This window comes from Halichoerus grypus, chromosome 7, assembly GCF_964656455.1.
Source record: "Halichoerus grypus chromosome 7, mHalGry1.hap1.1, whole genome shotgun sequence".
Lineage (NCBI taxonomy): Eukaryota > Metazoa > Chordata > Mammalia > Carnivora > Phocidae > Halichoerus > Halichoerus grypus.
In genome coordinates this window covers 7,515,615-7,536,967 of record NC_135718.1, presented here as the reverse complement: position 1 = coordinate 7,536,967, position 21,353 = coordinate 7,515,615, and the positions used below count along the sequence as shown (strand labels likewise).

General features: G+C 55.1%; 2 protein-coding genes across 2 annotated transcripts in view; both read right to left on the bottom strand.

Annotated features, from left to right (window-relative positions):
- The window catches only part of FAM53B (family with sequence similarity 53 member B), a 72,286-nt gene extending 62,376 nt beyond the window's left edge, over nucleotides 1-9,910 (bottom strand). Inside the window, exons 1-2 of the mRNA XM_036103083.2 lie at nucleotides 9,778-9,910; nucleotides 1,738-1,792 (exon numbers count right to left, since the gene is read on the bottom strand). Of these exons, the coding sequence (XP_035958976.2) occupies nucleotides 1,738-1,792; nucleotides 9,778-9,855 (133 nt within the window). The 5' untranslated portion in view covers nucleotides 9,856-9,910. The remainder of the gene's footprint in view (nucleotides 1-1,737; nucleotides 1,793-9,777) is intronic.
- Nucleotides 9,905-21,353, bottom strand: part of EEF1AKMT2 (EEF1A lysine methyltransferase 2) — a 68,116-nt gene continuing 56,667 nt past the window's right edge. The window contains exon 8 of the transcript XR_013449566.1: nucleotides 9,905-10,042. The gene's annotated coding sequence lies outside the window, so the exon portion shown is untranslated. The remainder of the gene's footprint in view (nucleotides 10,043-21,353) is intronic.

Sequence of the window (21,353 nt, the reverse complement as noted above, 5' to 3'; positions counted from 1 at the left end):
CGGCCTTGAAATAAAGACCAACACCTCCACCACCAGTTTACCAGGCTGACCCGGCTGAAAGCTCACGTCCAGGCTGGGCTGAGGAGCTGAGCGTGCCCAGGGGCCTCCCTCTCCTTCCGGGCAGGACAACGGCAGGCAGTTTCCCCACAGCACAGCTGAGTCAAGCCCATGAAGCAGGCAATGAGGCAAGCTTCTGAGCCACGTGGCTAAGTCGCTGAGGGTTTGTTGAAAGCCGATAACCACCACCGAGGTGCTCAATCAAGCCCCATGGGGGGACAGGTTTCAGAAGTGTGTCACAAGGGTAAACCAAGGCCAGGTGATCTCCCTGTCCCCATTTCCTCTGGGTGGCAGCATCAAGAGGACCACCTGGGGCTCTCCCACTGAGCTGCGGCTTGTGACTGAGAAGAAAACAATCTTCCTTCTCCCCCAGCTCTGCCAAGGGAGCTTGGTGGGGAGTCGCCTCACGAGGCCTTGGTTTCCTCATATGTGAATGGGGCGTCCCCACTGGCCCCACACCAGAGTCGCTGCAGAGTCCCAGAGACCCTGCAAGGAAGGAGCCTGGCGCTCACGGCAACATATCCACACCCCCTCCACCCTCATCACCCCGTCTACAGGACAGAGTCTAAAGAAGACAAAGAAAACACTGTGCACAGAGTCAAAGGCTGAGAGAAAAGGAAAGAAGACCTGACACAGTCCTGTGAAGCCAGGCCTGGAATCCGAAGGCCTGCAATGGTCACCCACCATGGGAGCTTGGTTGCTGCCTCAACGCAAACATTACAGAAACTCATCCGGCAGGGTGTCCCCACAGGGGGCAGGAGTCATGCGGAGACGGCGAAAGGAGAGATTGTGCCCGATCATCTAGAGCACAGAAAAATCAATATAATCAATACAGTCATCTCCTCCGCCCCCTTATAAAAAAGAGTCATTCACACTTGCGTGGGCACAAGAGACCAAGACAAGCCTTCTGGAAAACATGTCAACAATACGAAGCAAGAACCTTAAAAATGTCCCTGCCGCCTGGCCTCTCTAAGCCACTCCTGGGAACTCCTAAGGAATAATCCAGAAGGCAGACAAAAGACAAAGACTTAGACACGTAGTCACCGTTCATCACAACGGCAAACAGAACAGCCATTCCACCCCACAAACAAGAGACAGTTAAATCGTTAAATACACGCTGACGCACAATGAGGTACTATAGACTCACTAAACCACAGGCTGGGCCAGCGCTAAGCCCTGGGGAAAGGACAGCAGTAAGGACTACTAAGTGCAACCAGAGAAAAAAAGTTTTTTGTATACAATTTTTTATAATCATTTGTTCATCGTAGACTTGGCTATGTCAAAACCTCAAAGAACATAAAAATACACCAAAATGTTAACCAGTTCTCCCTGGGTACTGGGGCTAGGAGAGATTTTTATTTTATACTTTACACTATGGTGCGTCTTCTGAATATCTCAAAGGGAACATGATTACCTTCATAACCAGACAGAAACTCTCAACATAATGGTTGGAGATGACATCTGTAAACCACACCCCAGCACCCATCCGCTCACTCAGCCCCACAGCCCGGGTGCCACTCCAGCACGGCTGGGCCTGAGACGGTTCGAGCACAGAGACGAGACCCCACTGCTGCTCTTTGTGCCTGTGTCCAGAAAGGGCTTCCAGCATCTCACCTGGAGGACTCAGGCCCTGGTGGAAGGACTAGAGAAGGCCTCTTCACAGCCACCTTGGTTACTCACCCATAATTCCACAAGAGAAAAGTGTCGGTCCTTGACTCATCTTCTTTGGCGTGTGCTGAAAACAACCAGAAAAGCTATTCACTCTTCAAGTCATAAGAAGCACGTTTGCACATGACCCTGCACTGATCCCTCGCTAAAGTCACAATTAAAGGGGTAACTGCCTTTTGCCAACGTCAGATTAGGGAAAGGAGAAAAAAGCATTCTAAGAGGCAACATCTGCCCATAATTAGACGTGGACTCCCTGTCCAAAGTCTCCATTGAGTTATGGAGTCCATCAAGTTAATGGCTTCAAAAAACACACAAGAAAGCCCCACGACTTCTGACACTTGGGGATTTTTCCATGTGAGTGCCGGGGAGGAGGGCGCAGGAGGGAGTGTGATGCACACGGTTCACTGCGCTGGGCTGCAGAGAGGCCGCCCCACAGCGCAGGCTGGGAGAAGAGGAGGCCTCTGGATGACAGGAAGAGCCCCCAGGGAGGAGCAGAGGCCCTTCTGCCACCCTCAGCTCCTTCCCTCCCCCGAGACCCCAGGAGAACAGCTCGTCGTCCTCTACACAGAAGCACCAGGTACAGCTCGAGCGGGGGACCCTGCGCTGTGCAAGCTGCTTCGCCACTACACGGAGGCCCCCAGGCACCCTCTCTGAACTGAAACAGAAACTCAAAGGTTATGTTTGGTTGCAGCAGAGAGCGATGGCTTTTGAACTCCTTGGCACTGTATTTCAATGGCTTCCCTTCCCACCATAAGCATTCCACGCCTCCCCTCAAACCCCACACCCAGCCTCACAAAATGCTATGGCCACTGGGAGAGAAACTGGCCAGTGGGGCCTACAAGGGCCCCAAGACCAGGCACTGCTCCACGGCTACACAGTGACCTGAGTGCAGAACATTCCGGGCTGCCCTGTGCTAGTTGAGGCACGGGTCAGGAGACCTGTTCTGACCTCTGGTGAGGAGGGAACGGTGCCCACGGGGGCCCCAGGAAGAAAGGTCTGCCTCAAGTATTCCTAAGACTCATTCCTTCCTTCCTTCCTTCACCCAATCCTAAGTACTGGTAATTATTCACATGAAGGCTGCACTAGGGGTTGAGCACGTGATGGGGAAAGAAGCCTTCGGTCCCAGAGGAGTCAGACTGTCCAAGAGAATGCCAACTTCTGAGAGGAGCCCCAAATAACAGGGACAACAGGCATCCAGTCTGAGAAGTGGGCGGGAACCAGGCCCCGGGGCTCTCAGGCCCAGAAGCAGGAGGGTGGAGCTGACTAGGAACACCTGGCCCTCCCAGATAAAAGGGTGGCGACTGCCTGGCCCCAGCTCCCCAGTTCAGAGACCTTTGCCCTCAGTCAGCTCTGTGTTCATCCAGTCAGGTTATTAAGGGTACATCCTGCCCAGCCCGGGACACAGAGGTAAAGGATGCCTGCCTTGGCCCTCAGGAAGCTCACATTTCATGGAGGACACAGTCACATAGACAAACCATTACACTACAGAGAGTGTGGGACCAGAGAGGAGAGGGCCAGGCCAAGGGTGCTGGGGTGCGGGAGGTCAGGGCTGGCTTCCTGGGGGAAGCATTGGAGCTGGTGCTCAAGGACCAGAAGAAGCCTGCAAGGAGCAAAGGGGCTGAGGCAGGCCTTCTCCGGTACCCCCTCCTCAGTTTAAAACACTCATTATATTTTCAGGATAGGTTGCCCTCTTGGATTCCACAGGGACTTTAACCATCCCATCTACAGTCATCAGGGAAGTATCTGGAAAAAGTTAAAGATGGCTGCGTCTGCCTCCCTCCCAAACGACTTGGTTAACACAGCAGGATGCACAAAGAAAGCCCACACCAAAGCCACCTAATGGAGAGTGGGTGACAAAGGCTCAAGAGCCCTGCCTCCGCGCCATGAGGCCCCAAACAACCAAGCACGCAGCCCAGGCACGCCAGGCAGTCTCTGCTCCCAGGGGGAGGGTTCAGAGACAGAAGTTGGGCTTGGCCTAGGCCAGGGGCCTTGCCTGCCGAGGGAGACAACTCTCACACTGTAGGAGCAGCCTGGCGCAAAGCAAACACCCACCGGAGAACCAAAGCCTCCACCCCACGCTTGGGTGGAGGGGGCAGGTGGCAAAGCGAGCGAAGGCAGGCGGCCCACAAAAATCCAAACCAGGATCGGGCCAAGGAAAGCAGAAGACAGCAAGAAGCCTGGAGCCGCCTGTCTGCTGCACGCAGACCCACCGAGGAGGGCGTGGGGTTTACAGACAACAGGATGCGAGCTAGGGAGCCAGCCCGCTGACTTGTCCTTCCACAAAGCCGGCGTGTTCCCGACAGAGGGGCACGGCGGGGCCCTCTAGATCTGGGCCCACGCAGGGACTGTTGACACCTGTGTGGGTGCCAGAGAGGCTGGGGTCTGTGCCTACAGAGGGAAGCACTGGGCCGGGCCACAGGGGCTCCTGGACCCTTGCTCACGCATTCGTTCGCTCAGCAAGGATTTATCCCTGCTGGCTGCAGACCGTTCGTTCCCCAGCCTGGAGGACACACTCTTGGGAGTGCTTCTCACCGCCTCCAAGGCCCTGCTCTGAGCCACCACCACCCTCCACAGAAAGACCGAACCAGCCTCCTAACTGGTCCCCGGCCTGAGCCCTGGGCCCACCCTCCATTCTCCACCCAGAACCCACGGAGGCCAGCCGACATTGCTCTTCTGCTTACGAACCTCCAGTGACTTCCCACAGCAACCAGAGGAGAACCCGGCCACCTCTCTCCCCACAGCCACCAGGCCCGCGGGAGCCAAGCCCAGGCCACCTCAGGTCTCTCCAGGACAGGCTCCTCACAGGCTCCCACCTCGTTCCCGCCACCTTCCCTGAGCATCTGAGCCAAAGGGCACCCTCCCCACCTGTGCCTTCCTCTGAGTGCTCCACGCTGCCTGCGTCATGCCTTTGCTCCTGTGCTTATTCTCTGCCCCTGGGAATTAGGCTGCCTAAGGCTGCCATGTTGTCCCAGTGCAGAACAGGTGCCACGTGACTATCTGGTGACCAACAGCTATGGCCACCTGTCCGCCAAGCCTGTCTTCCTCCTGCTGCCGCTCACCAAGCAAATGCTGGGCCAATGCAAACAGACTTTCACTGGGCAGAACCTGCCACCTCCCCAAATCGTTGGGCTCATGCCAAGTCGAAACGTGGTGGAGAAGGGGAGAGAGCGCCAGCTGGACAGTTGGGGGCCCCTCTGCACCCCAGGGAGTAAGAGGGAGCGATCACTTGCACTCAGATCTCACAACTTGAAGGAACACCTTCTCCACGTCCCGTTCTCAGTGAGCCCCATTCCCGCTCTCTCACTGAGCATGTGAAAGTGCATGACCTTCTGCTATCAGCACCCGACTCTTGCACTGGGCCTCCTCCCTCCATCACTGCAGTGTCTTGGCGGGCCTATGCCTCCATCTCTGACAAGAGACAGGACACCGGCGTGGCCAGCCAGGCCCTCTTTGCTCCGGGGCTCTGAGTCCTGGACTGAGGAAGTGCTGGGGCTGCTTTACCCAGCGAGAGGCCTGGAGCCTGCCACGAGCACCTGCTTCCAAAACCCTCCGAGCTGCCCTGTCCCTGCCCTTTCTGGGGCCTCACTCACCAGCTCTCCCGCCAACTCCCAGGATGTCAGGCCCAGACATACGCTGACCACTGTCAGGCTTCTCTGAGCCCAACTCACTGTCAGGCTTCTCTGAGCCCAACTCACTGTCAGGCTTCTCTGAGCCCAACTCACTGTCAGGCTTCTCTGAGCCCAACTCACTGTCAGGCTTCTCTGAGCCCAACACCAAGGGACCCTCAGGGCTCCAGGTGGGCCAGAGCCAGTTTATCTCCGGTATGCTTAGACTATGATAAAATTCCTGCTGGTCTGTACCATTCTGCAGCCAGCCTTCCCAACCTTCAAATCCTCTGCACCACTGCAAGAAGGCTGGCCCAACCTTGCGGCTTGGCCCAACAGGCCGTAGGGACTCCTAGCCTCGGGTTCATACGACACTCACCGTGCACACTGCAGCCAGGCCCCAGGTCTTGGCTGGTGTTTACAGAAAAGAGGACAAGGAGCACAGCTCCCCTTATATTTCTCCCACCGTGATGCTTCTATTCTCAAGCCTCCCCCAGCACAGGGCCTGGTCTCTGTGAGATTCCTCAGATCACAAGGGAAGGTTTTGGAATCAGATCCTCCACAGGGAAGGCAAAAGCTGGAAATCAAACTGGGGCTTCAGGGGCCATCTGTCCGACTAAAGAAAGAAGGCCTGACTCAAAGACACAATTCAGGTCTTTACTTAATGAGGAACTAGGTCCGACAGAAAATGGCAGAGCTCATCTCTGGCCATAATCATGCTTCTCTATAGCTTTGCTCTGCAGATTACTGACTAAACCCATCACGTCACTTTTTCCCCATAACACTGTTATGGGGAACCACAACGCAACGCGGGCAGGCTCACACTCATGCACTTGAGCGGAACAAGCAGAGTACCCCAGCCTCCAAAAAGGAACACAGTGAGACCACGGCCATGGAAAGCAGAAGACAGAGCCATGCCTAACAAGAAAAAGAGAAGCCCAGAAGGGACGAGTGCCCTTGTGTAGAGGATCTCAGAGAGCAGACGGAGATGGAGCGGCGGCCCGGTCTTCAGGGGCTTCAGGGTTAGCCAAGGCACAGCTAGTGGCTTTGTTTGCTCAGGGAAAAGGCATCAGACTGCCTCAGGCCATCTGTGCACCTCTGGGTTCTAACTTCAGGCCAGCCTGGGCCTGCCAGCCATCCTGGCTGGGGCTGTTGAGCCCAATGCCAACTCTGAGTGGTCTCAAGTACGAAGACCCTCAGCACCCAGGGAGCTGGGTGCGAGGCCTGGCATGGCCACGGACTCTTCCAACTGGGCAAATCACAGCCTGGGCATCCTAATCTGACAAGAACAAAGGGAAGGACCTGCTCCCCAAACCAGTGTCAGCTGTTGTGGGAAATACCTTGAGGTTGGGGAAGGCGAGGCAGCCTACAGCCGCGCTCCATCCTCTCCCCTGGAACAGTCTCCAGACTTGAGAGAGAGGCTGAGACACTGGCCAGGGAGAGGAGGCAGGCCTGGCCGGGGAAGATGGTCACTCTGGCCTGGGAGAACGGGCCATGGCCTGAGCGTGGGCGTGCGGGAAGGGGGCTGGGGGACACTGCTCCCAGGGTCAACCGTCTGGGCTGCCTTCCAGCGGCAGCAGCTAATGTTAGAACACCAGGAGGAAGAGCCCACTCCGCAGAGGAAAGCAACCAGCAGAGCGCGCGGGGCGGGGGGGAAGGGGAACTGAGCACAATCTTCACTGCTGTGCATTGTGCAAGCTACGCCAGTGCTGGGGCCAGGCGGGGCCCTCAGCCCTCTCTCCCCAGGGCCAGGCGCAGGGAAAGGCAAGACGCTGAGCACTTGTCAGTCCTTTTTTCTGTTTTCCTACATCTCTCTTGGGAACAAGGCCGGTCACTTGTCACCAGCATTTCATTTTTAGAAAAAGAACAAGAGACCTCGGAGGGCAAGGAGGGAGGGGCTACAGGTTCCTTGCTCAGTACCTCCAAGGTGACTGGGTGGCCCCCAGGTGACTTCTCCCACAGTTTGCGACTTTCTCTCTCACTGCTTCCCTAATTCCAAAGTGAACTGTGATTCATGTTTTCTTTTTTAATCTGAAGCCCACCGCCCCCCCCTTTCTGTTATCTTCTTAGCCTGATTAGAAAACAAAAGAGAAATGCTTTTCCATGTTCCTGTTGTTATCTTGATGGTATTTACACGAGGATGGCGTTGCCAGTTTAGGAAGCTGAAGCAAAGCCCCTGTCCGCTTCCTCCCAACCTTGCCGGCAGGGGAGAGCACATTTACCCTCCCTTCCGTCTCATGGACGTCAGCGCTAGACTCAAATGATCTGGGGTCTTTCTCGGCTGTTCCCTGTGCATGCCTGGACTGGAAGCCGGCCTCCCTCGACTTTTCTGAGAAGATGAGTTTCCCTTCCCCCGCTAGGGCCAGGAGGCCACGCTTTTGCTGGCAGGCACTCAGGCCATGTCTCCTCGAAGAGCAGCTCAGCTGAACTGGGGCTCACGTGCCCCGGGGCCAGCTCCACGGCTAGCCCCAGCCAGGCCGGCCCCGCGCGATGGGACCAATTCCACGGCAGCTGCTGAGGCCAACAGCACAGCTGGAAGCGGGCAGGGACCCTCCCCTGGGACCTCCAGACGGCCCTCACCCCAGAGGTCGTTCCTTTCTGGTCAGAGCTACTCTGGGTGTAGTCTTCAGATTTCAGTAGGAAGACACCCCCGCCCCGCGCCCCCGCCCACACAGCAGAAAGCAGAGCGGCTCATACCTGCACCCCAGCTGTGAACCTGAGCAGCAGCGACAGAGGAACTAAAAGTGAGGAGCTGGGCGGCAGCTGGGCTGCAGGAACCCGCGTCCATTCACTCTACGAACGTCCCTGAGCACCTACCATGTCCCAGGCCCTGGTTTCAGGCACTGCGCACTCAGCAACAAGCAAAAGAAACAAAATTCCTTGCCTTCATGAAGCTCACATTTCAGGGCAGTCATTCAACAAACAAGATCGAAATGTCAGAAAGTGACAGGCGCTAGGAGGGAAGGGGGGGGAAGGGCAGAAAGTGTGGGGGAGAGGGTGGTTGTGGCAGAGTTCAATTTTAGGCCGAGTGAACAAAGAAGAAAGAGAGGGAGGGAAGGAGTCCTGCCAAGGGAGAGTGTTCCAGGCTGCAGAAGTGCAAAGGCCCTGAGGCAGGCTCGTGCTTGACATGCTGAGTGAGGAGGTCAATGTGGCTTGAGCAGAGTGAAGGGGGCAGGGGAAAGCAGAGACAGAGCAGCATGGTCACAGAGAGCCAGAGTACATGGGCCCTGGGCCTCCTGGTAAGGGCTCTGACATCTGCTCGGCCGGAGATGGGAAGCCAGCAGAAGACCAGAGCTGAGGAGAGACGCATCCGCCTTGTAGTCCCTCTGGTGGCTGGCAGAGAACAGCTAAGGAGCCAGAAGCAGGAGACCAGTTACAACACATTCCCAGATACGAGAGGACAACAGGCGGGACCTGAGCAGCAACTGTGGGCTGGCGAGAGGGAATCTATTTACAGACATATATTCAGTGCAAACTGGAAAGATAGCTGTGATGGGCAGAGACCTGACCCATCTTTACTCGTGGAATTCTGCCAGCCCAGGGCCCGGCACACGCATGGTGGTACCTAAAGGCCTCCGGTCTCGATGGCTGTCCCACACTCCTACAAGGGTTGGAGACCCAGCCGGGCCTGTCTGCTCTCGGCCTGATGGTTGGTGTGAGCTTGGGGAGGGAGCCCACAAGGGTGCTAGGGTGGGCGCTCAAGAGGGGCTGCAAAGGGCACCAGGAGGGGTGCTGGGCAACGTGGCAGAGTCCTGTGGACTTAGCAATCTGCAAAACTCCTCCGCAGGTTTATTTTTGTCAGAGTGGGACCTCCTCCCGCCCTCTCTGCAGGGGAGCAGCCCCACTCACTTCTGAGGAATTAGGGCTGGAAGGAGGTTAAGAGACTCCCCTGTTCTCAGTCGGAGAAGGCCGAGCTGTCTGCCTCTCTGGCCCAGCCCATCAGGCCACTTGGTCACAGGACAACTTTGGGGAGAAGGCGGGGAGGGCAGCTGTCACCACGGCCCACCACCTTGGCCGCCAGACCACACCTTCTTTCTCCACGTCTCCCACCCTTGACATTCTTGAGGCAGCAGCTCTCCCTCTGCACTGCCCTTTGGAAGTGAGGCCTGACCTTGGGCCCCACTCGGGCACCACCTCCCTTCGGGAAACCACCTCCCCTTACCGGGTGGAGACCAGGAGGAATGCCAGTCTCAGCCTGGCAGGGGTGGCAGAACCCCGATTGGTATTATTTACCAGGCTGCTGGCCTTCCTTCCAGCTACTTCTTGCAAGCACTTAGCCAGGCTCTGGGTTACTTCACCCACTGCCCCAGGGTGCAACATCTCCCAGAGCTCTGCCCTGGGCACTTTGGACTCAGTCTGCTAAGCCTGCATGTTCAGTCCACAGCCCCACCTGGACATCAGGCCTCAAAAAAGGTCATCAGAGAAATGAGGCCCAATAGGTCCTTACCAGCTCAGGGTTGAAGGTCCTGCATGCTCTGGAGTCAGCTCCCTGGTTGTCGAGGCTTTTACTTAGGATCATCACCATGGTAAGGACCTCAGGCGCTGGGCTCCATCCCAGGGTGGGCACGAGCCATCTTCGGTTGGGCAGACTTGGGCAGAGGTGACCTCTTGGGCACCTCCCAGGTGACTGGCATCAGCAGGAACAGTTCCCAATCGGCTGCTCACGCTTGGGGAAGGGCTCCTCCAGGAAATGGCCAAGTGCGCTCAACTCCCTGGAAAGACAACAGACAGGCAAGATCAGGACTTGGGAAGACTGGGGCTCTGAGAGAACTGCCCGCGCACCCTCCTGCTGGGGCCCTGCTCAGAAACAGAACTGCCTCCCCGCTGAAGGTGATGCATCATGGCTGCAAAGGCCAGGATCCCCTTCTCAGAGGCCCCCGTGCCGGCCTTGCGGCACCCCTAAAGCCAACACACTAGTGGGTACAGCAATGGGTCTCCATTCAGCCGCGTGGCACCTTTAAGACCTATCTCAGGGTCTGGGTTGGTCACAGTCTGCTGTCCCCAGAGTGTACTCAAGTCATGTGGCATCTTATACCCAGCTGGCTTTACAGATCGCTTCAGTATATGCCCAAGGCTGAGGGTCAGACACACACCAACCCCACAGTCAAAACTAAAGGGACCAGCCCTCAGGCAGCCTCAGGCAGCAAGGCGGCTACTGTCCTCCACCGAGGTATGAACAGAAGCTACTGGGAGAATCGGGCGGGTCCATTTAAAGGCACATATTTCCCACCCCTGGAAGCACCACGTTTCAACGACGACACGTTTGCAACACTGGGGGCCTTTGTAGCTTTGTCCCCTTCCCCAGATGGGGCCAAACCAAGTCACAGCCTTCGCAGGGCCTGCCCACACCACCCAGAGCTGCCAGCAGTGACAGGACCCCTTATGGCGCCATTCTGCACAGCCCACCAGCACCTCCTCCCGCGTCACCCCCCAAGCAAATGCTGAAAGAGCAAGGCCTTAGCTCAGGTTTGAGAACTCGCTCCTTATACATTAATTTCTCCAATCCTATTTCCCCATCCCACCTCTCTGTGGTCACACCTTCAAAGAAAATCACATGGATGCAAGGAAACTGAAGATCACCATCACAAAATGAAAAATAATGACGATAATAGCAGAAAAGGGCAGCTCCTAATCTATAATTAAAAACAAACTGCTCAGTGCAGGAAAATGCTTTAGAATCTGCTGCTCTGTGTAAAAATTAATTGCACCCTGGTATTTACTTGCCGTCCAGATTGTAAATCATATTTTCCTGTTTACTTCGATTAGACTTTACAGTGGGTGTTATTGGAATTGCTCAATTACGGGCCAGCTGGCAAGCACAGGAAAATTACCTTCTACTGTTCTTCGAAAACAAGGTTCATCCAAAGTGCAAGAGTGGGGAAGGGGAGGGGGAAAATCAATACATTTTCAAAGGATTGGCTGTTCAGGAAGAGACCTGGTGGCGTGTAGGCTCCCAGGTCACACTGGAGTTTCAACACCACCTCAGTCTAGAAGCAACACATTCTGACCAAGAGTGAGCTGCGCAAGGAAAGAATGTCAGACCACTCCTCCCAGCTCAGGCCAGAAAGCCGAGCCAGAAATGCCCGCCAGCCCCCTGGACGCTTGGCTGGAGAGCGGGGGCTGGGGGGTGCTACGGACTCTCCCTTCAAAGGGACCCTTTGTGCTGCCTCAGTGGTGGAGGCGAGGCCTACTGACGGCCATCTTCTTTCTGGGTGCAACCTCATTCGGTTCTGGAGCAGCCAGCCATTGGCCCAAGACCCAGGGGTGACCTGCCTTTACCACCCCCACCCCCCCTTTCTTTCTTCCCTAACAAGGCAGGACAGCTTAGTGGTTACGAGCTCGGGTCCTGAGTCAAGGACACCTGGGCTGGAGTCCCAGCTCTTGAAATGCATTGTCTGAAGGACCTTTACCAAGTTACTTACTCTCTCTCCATAACGCAGGGACAACAGTGCCTGCCTCAGAAGATTCCGTATCATCTGAAAACAGAGCTCAAGCCCTCTGCTCCGTGAGATGCCCTAGCTCATTTGAGGAAGCACTCAATAAACAGTAGCTACCATCCCTACTTTCATGAGGGAGACAGTAGGTCCTGATTCATTCTCAGCAGCGGACACCCAAGCATCTAACTATCCTCTCGGGTGTTTTTTAAAGAGAAATTCCATCAAATTTTTTAAAGCTAAATGCCACCAGGATGGAACTGGGCATATTATGGCCCATCCCTCTGGTGAAACAGTAGGTGGTCAGTAAGAATGATGCTGTGGGAGTCCATTGCCATGGAAACGCGGTTAGGCCATCGGGACGCAGCCAACGGGCACCGCAAACACAAAGCCGGACCGAGGCAGCAGTGCGGGCGGCCCTGCTCTTCTAGCTCCGCCCCCACTGGAGCCCCTACCAGGGACCAGGACTCGCGGCGGCAGCGCGAGGGGGGAATACGAGAGCGCCATAAGCTCCTGGAATCAGGTGGTCAGCAAACACGGCAGGTGCCACACGGAGCACAATCCCTGTCCTCGGCGGTCATGGGGAGTTCTGTGAATGCAGGCGTGAATCCAACTAAGGCAGGCAGGAGTGGGGGGCACTGGAGCGGAGTTGTAGAGACCCCTCTGCCCGGTGGCCGGCAGCACGCAGCACGACCTACAGGGGTCCAGGAGTGGGGACAACCAAGACGCCATCGACAGGGGGCTCAGTGGAACCATGTAAAGGGATACCACGTCGCTTTAGGCACATGTAACAAGGCAACTCCGACCGTACAGACGGGAAATCCTCTCCAAGACACACTGTGAAATGAATACAGCAAGAGGAGCACAGCACAGTCCGAAAGCATGGCTGCCTTAGGGAAGGCACCGCAGTTCTGGAGTAGAAGACACTTTGATTGTATAGCTTTGTGTGCTGCCTGAATACCTTATCCAGTACATACGATACCTTTTTGGTTAAAAAGAAAATAGGCAAGACTGCAACTTGAAGGAAAGGCACACGAGCAGAGGGAAGGCTGTGAGCAAAGCGCGGGGCCCTGCCCCGTACACGGTGCACGGGACTCGGTGAGCACCCTGGGGGCAGGAGCAGAGGGTATGTGGAGAGGTGGCAGTGTGGGCACAAGGAGCTGGGAAGACAGAGTCAAACCAGCCGGAGAGATCAGAATGCCAGCTGAATGCAGACTTTATCATGTAGCCATAGGCGGCTCCCCGAGGGGCTGGGCTACTCTGATCTGTCGAAAAAGTGATTTTAGGGGGGCCCTTTGCAATACCTAGCGCAGTACCCTGAATACAGTACGAGTTCAATACACATTTTGGAATGAAGCTAAATCGTAGCAACATCTGAAATGATCCAGGCACATTCTCAGACCTTGTGAGGCAAATCCAGACCAGCAGAGCCTGGCACAATCTGGAATTCCCTGGGATTCCTTTGATCCGTGGCATGGGCCTCGCCAAGTTCACTAAGGAATGCCGATGCCCGTCCAGAGACTTAGAGCCGAGTCTGAGAATGGGGCCAGGGACTGCTCAGGGAAAAGCTGGGGGTGAAGCTGGGCGGGGGGTGGGGGGGTGGGTCTCCACCTGTGAAGGCACAACTGGGAGCATGGCTCTGCCCGAGGTAGGAGGTGTCCCAGAGCCACAGCTGGCGTGATGAAGGTCTCCTGGAGGCCACCTCTGGGGCGCAGACCCCGCTCTGGTCTGGTGGGTTTTCTCTTAACCCATATGAACAGCTTCTATCTACTGAGAACCTACTGTGCACCAAGTACTTTACACACATCAGCTACACAACAGGTTCATTTATCCCCGTTTTACAGACAGATAAAGCAACTCACCAAGGGTATAAGGGCTGATCTTGCATCTGAACCCACGCGGACCAGCTCCCAGGTACATGCTTCCCACTGGTGTCCACAAGCAGCACGGCCCCCACCCCTCACCAGCCCCTCCATCCTAAGTGCATCTTTCAAAAGCCCACTCAAGCCACTAGCATATGACCCAGCGAGTGGTCTCCTTGGCATTTATCCCAGAGAAATGGAAACTTATGTCCACACAATAACCTGCACATGGATGTTCACAGCAGCTTTGCTCACAACAGCCAAAACTAAGAAACAACCCAAATGTCCTTCCAGGGGTGAACTGTTAAACAAAGTACAGGTGCACCGTGGGCTACTACTCAGTGTTAAACAGAAATGGACTACTGACACCTACTTGGGGTAACTCTCCAGAGAATGATGCAGAGAGAAACAACGCAAGCCCCACACATTAATTATGGCATGACTCCGTTCACAGGACATGCCTGAAATGATAAAGTGAAAGAAATGGAAGACTCGAGGAGGGGACCCGGGCCGGAGATGAAGATTTGGGCTGGGGGTGTGGGAGCAGGAGGGGGTGGGAGCGGTGATGAAAAAGCAGCAGGAGGGACCCTCGCAGTGATGGGGATGGCTGGTACCTCGACTGTGTCTGCCTCCATTTCCTGCTTGTGATGCCCAACTATAGTTTTGCCAGATGTCACTATCAGGGGAATCCCAGTAAATGGTACACAGGACCTCTACTATTTATTACAACTACATGTGAATTTACAATGCTCTCAAAATTTAAAAAGCCCACTCAATCTATGCATTTATCAAAACTCACAGGAGTAACTATCAAAAGAATGAATTATACTGTAGATAAAAAAAAAAAAAAGCCACAGCCCACGTGGCTGCCAGCCCCTGTACCAAGGAGACCACGTGCGAGGCGGGGCGAGGACACGCACTGCGTGGTCTGGCGGCCGTGCCTCCACCTTGACCGTGTCACCTGACTCCACGGTTTCCTAATCTTTCAAATGAAAGCAGGAACACCTTTGCTCTGGGGGCTGCTGGGAGATAAGAAAACGTGTATGAAAGCGTAGGGCACAGCACAGGCCCCAGCCCTCAGCGCCCAGCCCCCTGTGCACAAGTAGCCACTGTCTGTCTCTCAACATCCTCCCGGCACGTCTCTGCAGATTCCCTGCCTCTGTCTACACCTTGTACTGTCATTTCCCCGTGCCCATATTTACACGGCAAATTAGACTCCCTGCACAGTGCTCGTGGCAGACGGAGGGCCTCGCGCCCCGCCTCCACACACATCTGGGGTGCCACTGTCCACAGGAGGAGGGGTCTCCCCCTGGCATGGGCCCTGTCTATTCTGGGGCCTGTCTACTCTCCGGCTCTGGCCCCGGGAGCCTCCGCTCAGTGACTCACCTTCTCCGGCATTTCCACTGAAAGAGCAAAAGGCAAAGTCGGACTGTCTGCTGACCCGTGATCCCACTTCCCCGTCCAGCTGGCTATTCCCGGGTACAGATGCGGTGGCAGAGGGCTCTGACCGCCCCTCAAGTCTTTGCCCCAAGGGTGCATTTACCTAAAGACAGCCCCTCCCCCACCACTGTGCCCAGAACCAGACCTGCAGGGTGGAGTGTTACACACAGGTGTCAGGGGGCACCAGGCAACACTGCCCACCATCGGCAAGAGGCCCTAGAACCAGCACCACAGCACCTCAGTCTCAGAGCCGACCCCCCCCCGCCCCCTCTATAGCCCCTCCACCTGCCCCCGACAGCCATACTCCTGGCCTCCACCTCCCACCTCCCTGAGCATCGACCCCAGGCTGGGCTCTTCTCGCTTAACCTCTCACATTCCTATGAGTGGGCATCTGTTAGTAGAACTCCCATTTTCCAGATGAGAAGACTGAGACTCCAGAAAAACATCCCCAGCATTTGCCCAAGATCCTACAGCTAGTGGGGCAAGGGTGAGATAGGAATCCAGGTCTGCCTCTCCAGCGCTCTCTCCCCAGGGCCGCAGGGGACAGTCTGCTCCCTCACACGCGTCCTTCCTAACATGAGACTTTCTTGCTGTTGTCCCGCCATCTTCAATGTGCCTTCATCCGTTTGTAACCCTAGAACCCAGCTGTCTGACACTACTGTGGTCAGAGGCTCTCAGCTTCTGGCCAGTGCGAGCCCTGCCTGTGCGTGCTAAATGAGTTTATATACACAAAGGAGTTTTGTAAACTCTAAAATTCTATATAACTCTCAAGCAGATTAAAGGAGTTTACCAGATGCTTCTGTAGTGCACTTTGAAGGGTTATCCCTTGAAAAGAAACTGACCACACCGGGAATCACTAAGACAAAGTCTTCCTTCTTTTAAGGAGTATCTGTATCCTGCGTTGATCACTTGCACAATTTAGTTTTATAGCAGAAAACTATCTCACCGCCCTAAGCACAGCACTCAGCGCAAAATCTAAACAGGCCCTTGGCCATAGACAGTGACTTTCCTGATGGCTTGAGCCAGCCATTCCTCAGCGCTGCCCCTTCCCCTCCGATCAGGCAACAGAAATGGGAGGGAAGCAGCCCCCTTCTGCAAGGTCTTCAGGAAGGCCGCGTGCATTTTTAGACTTGCCTCACTTCAGCGGTCCGTGTGACAAAAGCAGTCTGGGGACAGAACCTAGAAACAAATTTAGGGACACATGGTGAAGCGCATCTTTCGGTGGGTCGTGCCTTCTGCCACCTTCTGCCAGTGACAAACCGCTAGGAGGGCGGCCAGGGGAGCCGAATCCTGTGGGCGGCATCAAGGCTCCTAGCTGCCCCACAAAGGGAGCCGAACCTTCCCAGCGTTGCCTTTGGCTTGCGGTCTCTATACCTACACATCCCCAGAGTTTGAAGGATGAACGTTAAAAGCCGTGGGAACTTCACCAGAGCCCGACCTTTCCAAGGCCCAGGTAGTGCCGGGAAGAGGGCCTGGAAGCTCAGTAAGGGGACCCGGGGCTGGAGCATGTGTACCCTGGGGCTGCAGCGAGACGGTCAATGAACTCCCTCGGCCCAGGTTCCCAGGCCTTCAATCCTCCCGAAGGATAAGTGACGAGAGACAGCTCTGCCTCCACCACCTTCGACACACAGGAAACCAGAGACCCACAGAGCCTCTTTAGTCCATACGGTAACACCACAGACATGCCTAATGCCAAACACTGCCGATTTAAGGGAACTCCACAGTAGAGGCAGAATCCAGGGAGAAACTACAGTTTGTTTTTACCACTTTCCTAGTATCTTCTTGGTCTGTATTTGCAGAAACAGGAGGTGACACAGAGTCTACCTACCTTTTAGCAGAGCGTGAATAAAATAAGAATAGCCATGGCAACCGCACTGGATTCTCTGCTTAGTGCATCCACAGTGTCCCTATGAGTGGGCACTGTTGCTATTCCATTTTACAGAGCGACAAACTGAGGCACAGGCCCTAGGCCACCCAGCTGTGAAGGACAGAACAAGGACTCAAGCCACATCTGCTGAACTCCAAAATCTTTGTCTTGACCCCTGACTCTTCTACTCCAGGCTCTGTGAATTCCATAGTAAGGATCCCTCAAGTATCTGATTTCTCAGTTAAGCTGACCGAATGCAGAAGCACAGATGCTCGGTTTGCAGGACAGCCCCCCTCTACGCGGCTCATCCTGCAGTACTGCCGGCTGAACACCGACCTTCTGGAACCTACTGCTGAAGCACAGCACGAGGGTTCATCTGCAGGCAGGGCGTGCGGAGGCAAGAGGGCGTCCTCGCCTTCTGTCCTAACTACACGTACGGGCAGCTAGGCCAGGTGCCATGCAGAAGGTGAAGTGCTCCCCAGGAACACCGGGGTGCCCCCAGGCCACGGGAAATCGTGCTGGCTTCTTGCTACACCAGCTGGAGTCCAGGTCCACCCGCCCCCTCTCCCCGGGCCTCTGCCTCCGGCTGTCTCTCCACTGCAGCCACCCTGCCCTTCTCTCCAAGTCCACTCCTAGGGTGTTCATGGGGGGCCCTCCCCTCCACATGCACAGTTTGGGTGTGGGCCTGCCTAAGTCATCCTCTGGTCTCTGCAAAGAGCCTGCCACAGCAGGACCCTGACGTCCGGGTCTGTCGGCGGACTCAACAGAACCGGGGAAGAGCAGCGGATCCCTGTCCGGAATCCACACGGCCACCCAGCTCAGTCCCAGATGAGCGGTAGATCCCTGCGTGAGCTACGTGATTCTGCTAAGCTCCCTTTCATCCTTTGTCATCTGTAAGAAGTGATCCTTGTTCTGCCCACCTCAGGTGGAAGGTTAAGGAGGTAAGACTCGGTAAGGTGGGGGCTCTTAAAGAATGTCCCCACGGGCACTGAAGTCCTCCGGCGAGCACCATTCCAAGCAGAGTGTAGGCCTTTATTAAATGCTGTGGCTAACAAAGATCATGTCTTCTCAGCCACAGCATGAGCTGCTGGGGGCAAGAAACAGGCTTGTGAATCCTTCAAGCATCTCACTCCTGGGATGGGGCTGCTGGACATTCGAGTCCGTTACTGATTTTCATGCTCACTCAGGGCTCCCAGTTGCACGTGATTGGGGGGGGGGGGCTAGGCTGCCAGAGGCAAAATGACCTAAAGCCTCATAGCTGGCATGTGCCTGCGTCCCACTCTCAGGGGAGAAGAGGTACATTCTCAGGGGAGAAGAGGTACATTCTCACTGCAAAAGTCAAGCACCTGCTCACCCAACCCTCACTCCCCACCCCAAAGTAAGGTGTACCCTTGGAGGTGTTTTCTTTATAACTGAGATGAATATACCTTCCCTGGCCTAGTCCTTCAGGTGATCGAAGGCCACCAAAGGTCCACATCTGGAGAAGGACCGGCAGTCACATTACCTGCCTAGAAAAGAACCCACCCCCTGCCCTTGGCTGAACAAAGTCACCCCAGCTCCCTTACGAGACCATCTTACTGGAGGGAGAAAACAAAACAGTAAAATGAGCCACTGAACCACATCAGGACTCTGTTCTCTGGGACTTTACGCAGTCACTCTCAGTGTTGTAGGGATTTTCTGGGGTTTTAAGCAAATAGCATTTCGAGAGGAGGGGAGGAGTAACATTATACAGGGACATGAAAGTGTCGAGACCCAGAGCCAAAACAAATCTGAACATGGGAACGAGACAGCCGGTGTTGCTTCTTGAAACCAAAGCCAACTGCATGCATGACTTGTCAGGAGCTCGTTTATCAATGAAAAACAACCGACAGACAAGTTTCCTATGAACACTCTGGTAATTCCCACTACCGTTCGTGTCATTTTAACCCACCAAACACCACGAGAGACGAGTGTGCTATGGACTAGAATTTGCTGAGCAAACTCAAAAGGAAGGGAATGAAGGACAAGGGGTAGGAAGGGGAAGAGAACCAGTACTTACTGAGCACAGAGCCAGACACCACCTTCGCCTCCAAACCAGGGCAAGGGAGAGAAGGGCAGAGAACAGAGGATGGTGAGACACAGCAAGGGCCCCAAAGATAATCTGAAATGTTAAGCCACTTAGCCTAAGACGACTATGACCTGTTCTTCAGTCAGACCTATTTACAAGTACAGTGAATTTAATCAAACCATGAGGAAACACCAAAAGAGGTAAGAATAAGAAGTTAAAAAAAAAAAATTTTTTTTTTAGGAAAATCAAAAGTAGAGAAGCCCAAACAAGAGGCAGTGTGGTCCGGGTAGAGCCAGCAGAGCTCAGGAAACGTGGGCTCTGGAGTTGGCTCTGCTCCTAAGCAGCTCTGCCTGCTGGCCAAGCCACCCTCAGGCTCTGGGCCTCATCAAATGGGAGCCTGGGCCAGAGGAGCTCCATTTCTGACTAGTGAGCGTCTACATGCAGCCACCTGCCAGGTCACTGTGCCTCTCTGAGGCTCGGTCTCCTCGCCTGTGACATGCACATGGGAACCCTGAGTGTGCAGAGTCTCAACAGCAGATTCGAAGGTGTGTGAGCTGTGAGAAAGGATGGTTAAGAGCTGATGGCACCCATCCTGGAGCAATGGCTGACGTGGGCTGTGTGTGCAGGCCAGCCTTCCTGGTCCTGCTCCAACCTGACCTGTCGTGCTCAAGGTCCCAGGAAACTGGACAACAGCAAAGGCCAACTCCTTACTCATTGCCATCAAGAGCCTCAGGGGTGACGTTCCATGCAGTGAAGTGGGAAGCAGGGAGCCCTCCTGATATTCTGCTCTGTTGGGCAATCCTGGGGTCACGCGAGGCTGGGGGAGGTGGGGTTACAGAACCAGCCCCTCTCTTACGTATCAATGGAGCAGAGATGGGGCTGTTGTACACGTTCATTTTCCAAGCTCAGTCCTTAAGCACACGGTGTCTTTCAGTGACACTAACCGAGTTCTGAATTAGGAGCTTCTTGGAGGCCCAGGAAGTTAGTCATTCACCAGCTTTCACACCTTCGTCTCCCACCTCTGCAACAAGAACATCCTCATCCTAAAATGTTTATGGACTCTCAGGTTCCACAGACAGCTACATTCTCCCGCTCCTGCAAGATGAGCCACCCCCAGGCTGGGCGGCATGCGTGGCTTTCATGCCAGCGTGGCTCCAGAAGCTCCATGGGCTCCAACTGTGGCCGCGGCCCAGCGCTACTCCCACAGAACTGCCAGGTCACCGCGCAGAGGGGTCCTAATCATTCAGGAGCTGGCACTTGGGACACAGCTGGGTGAGCAGCGATCTCTTTATTTCAGGGGCCTCAGGGCCCCAAACAGTATCACAAGTATCACAGTGAAACACAGGAGGTGACGTAGGAGGAACCCAAAAGCTCTAGAAGAACTGGTAGGAAGATGAGAACCGCTAGGTTTCCCATCTGCCACCCGCTCGCAGATCACACCCTCACCTCATCTTCCTACAGGACTTCACCCTCCTGATCCGGCTGAGTCGTATCTATCAACCTAGTTTACAGGGTCTGTGCAGAAATTAATCAGACAGGCAACAATCTACATTAAGCCTTCCGCCTTCTGCCCTCGACCTCCTTCATACAGCAAACACCACCACGCATTCAAGACCAGCGTCATCTGCCAAAACCAAACTCAAGAGACTTCGCTGCCTGACATCTGTTATAACGAACGACAGGTACACCTGAACTCCACAGCACCTCTCAGGTCAAATCCCCAAAGTCATCTCTCCGGTACCTCCCGGGGCGGGAATTCCGAAGGGTGGGACGAACCCTACTAAGCTCACTCTGGCCGTGCGGCACTCTGCAGAAAGGCCAAAGAGACTCCTTCCTGTAAGAAGGGCTTCGCTGAGGTCCTGATGCAAAGCAAAGCCCAGGCATTCTACTCCAAATTACTTGGAACTGGCTGTGGAATGAATACAAGCAGCTTGGGGAGCAGCTGCTTACTGGGTCTTGAGCCCCTTTTTGATTTTTTTGGCAGGACGTGGGTGCAGGAGCATGGCGGGGCACCTCATTTATAACCCCACCTCCACTTCCTTCTCAGCACTCTGGATGTGACACCAGGACCTCCTTGTGTTAGGGCAAAGGCCTTGGGGAGCTGAAGAGGAAAGGACGTAGCCAACCAGGTTCCCCTGGCTTCGGGGAAAGGTGCCTTGGAAGCCCTGCTGAGCCATTCCAGAGCCTTCCACCTGCACCTTGATGGCTCTGAGACTCCAAGGGTCTTGGGAGAGTTGACCCGATTCCCAAAGGTGAGCACACCATCCTCCTCATCAGAAACAGCCCTGAAAGAAACAGGTTCACCCCACTGTCTGTCCACAGAGTGCCTGAAAAACAACCAAATGGACCAGCTGCTGCCATGCTTGTCTTATT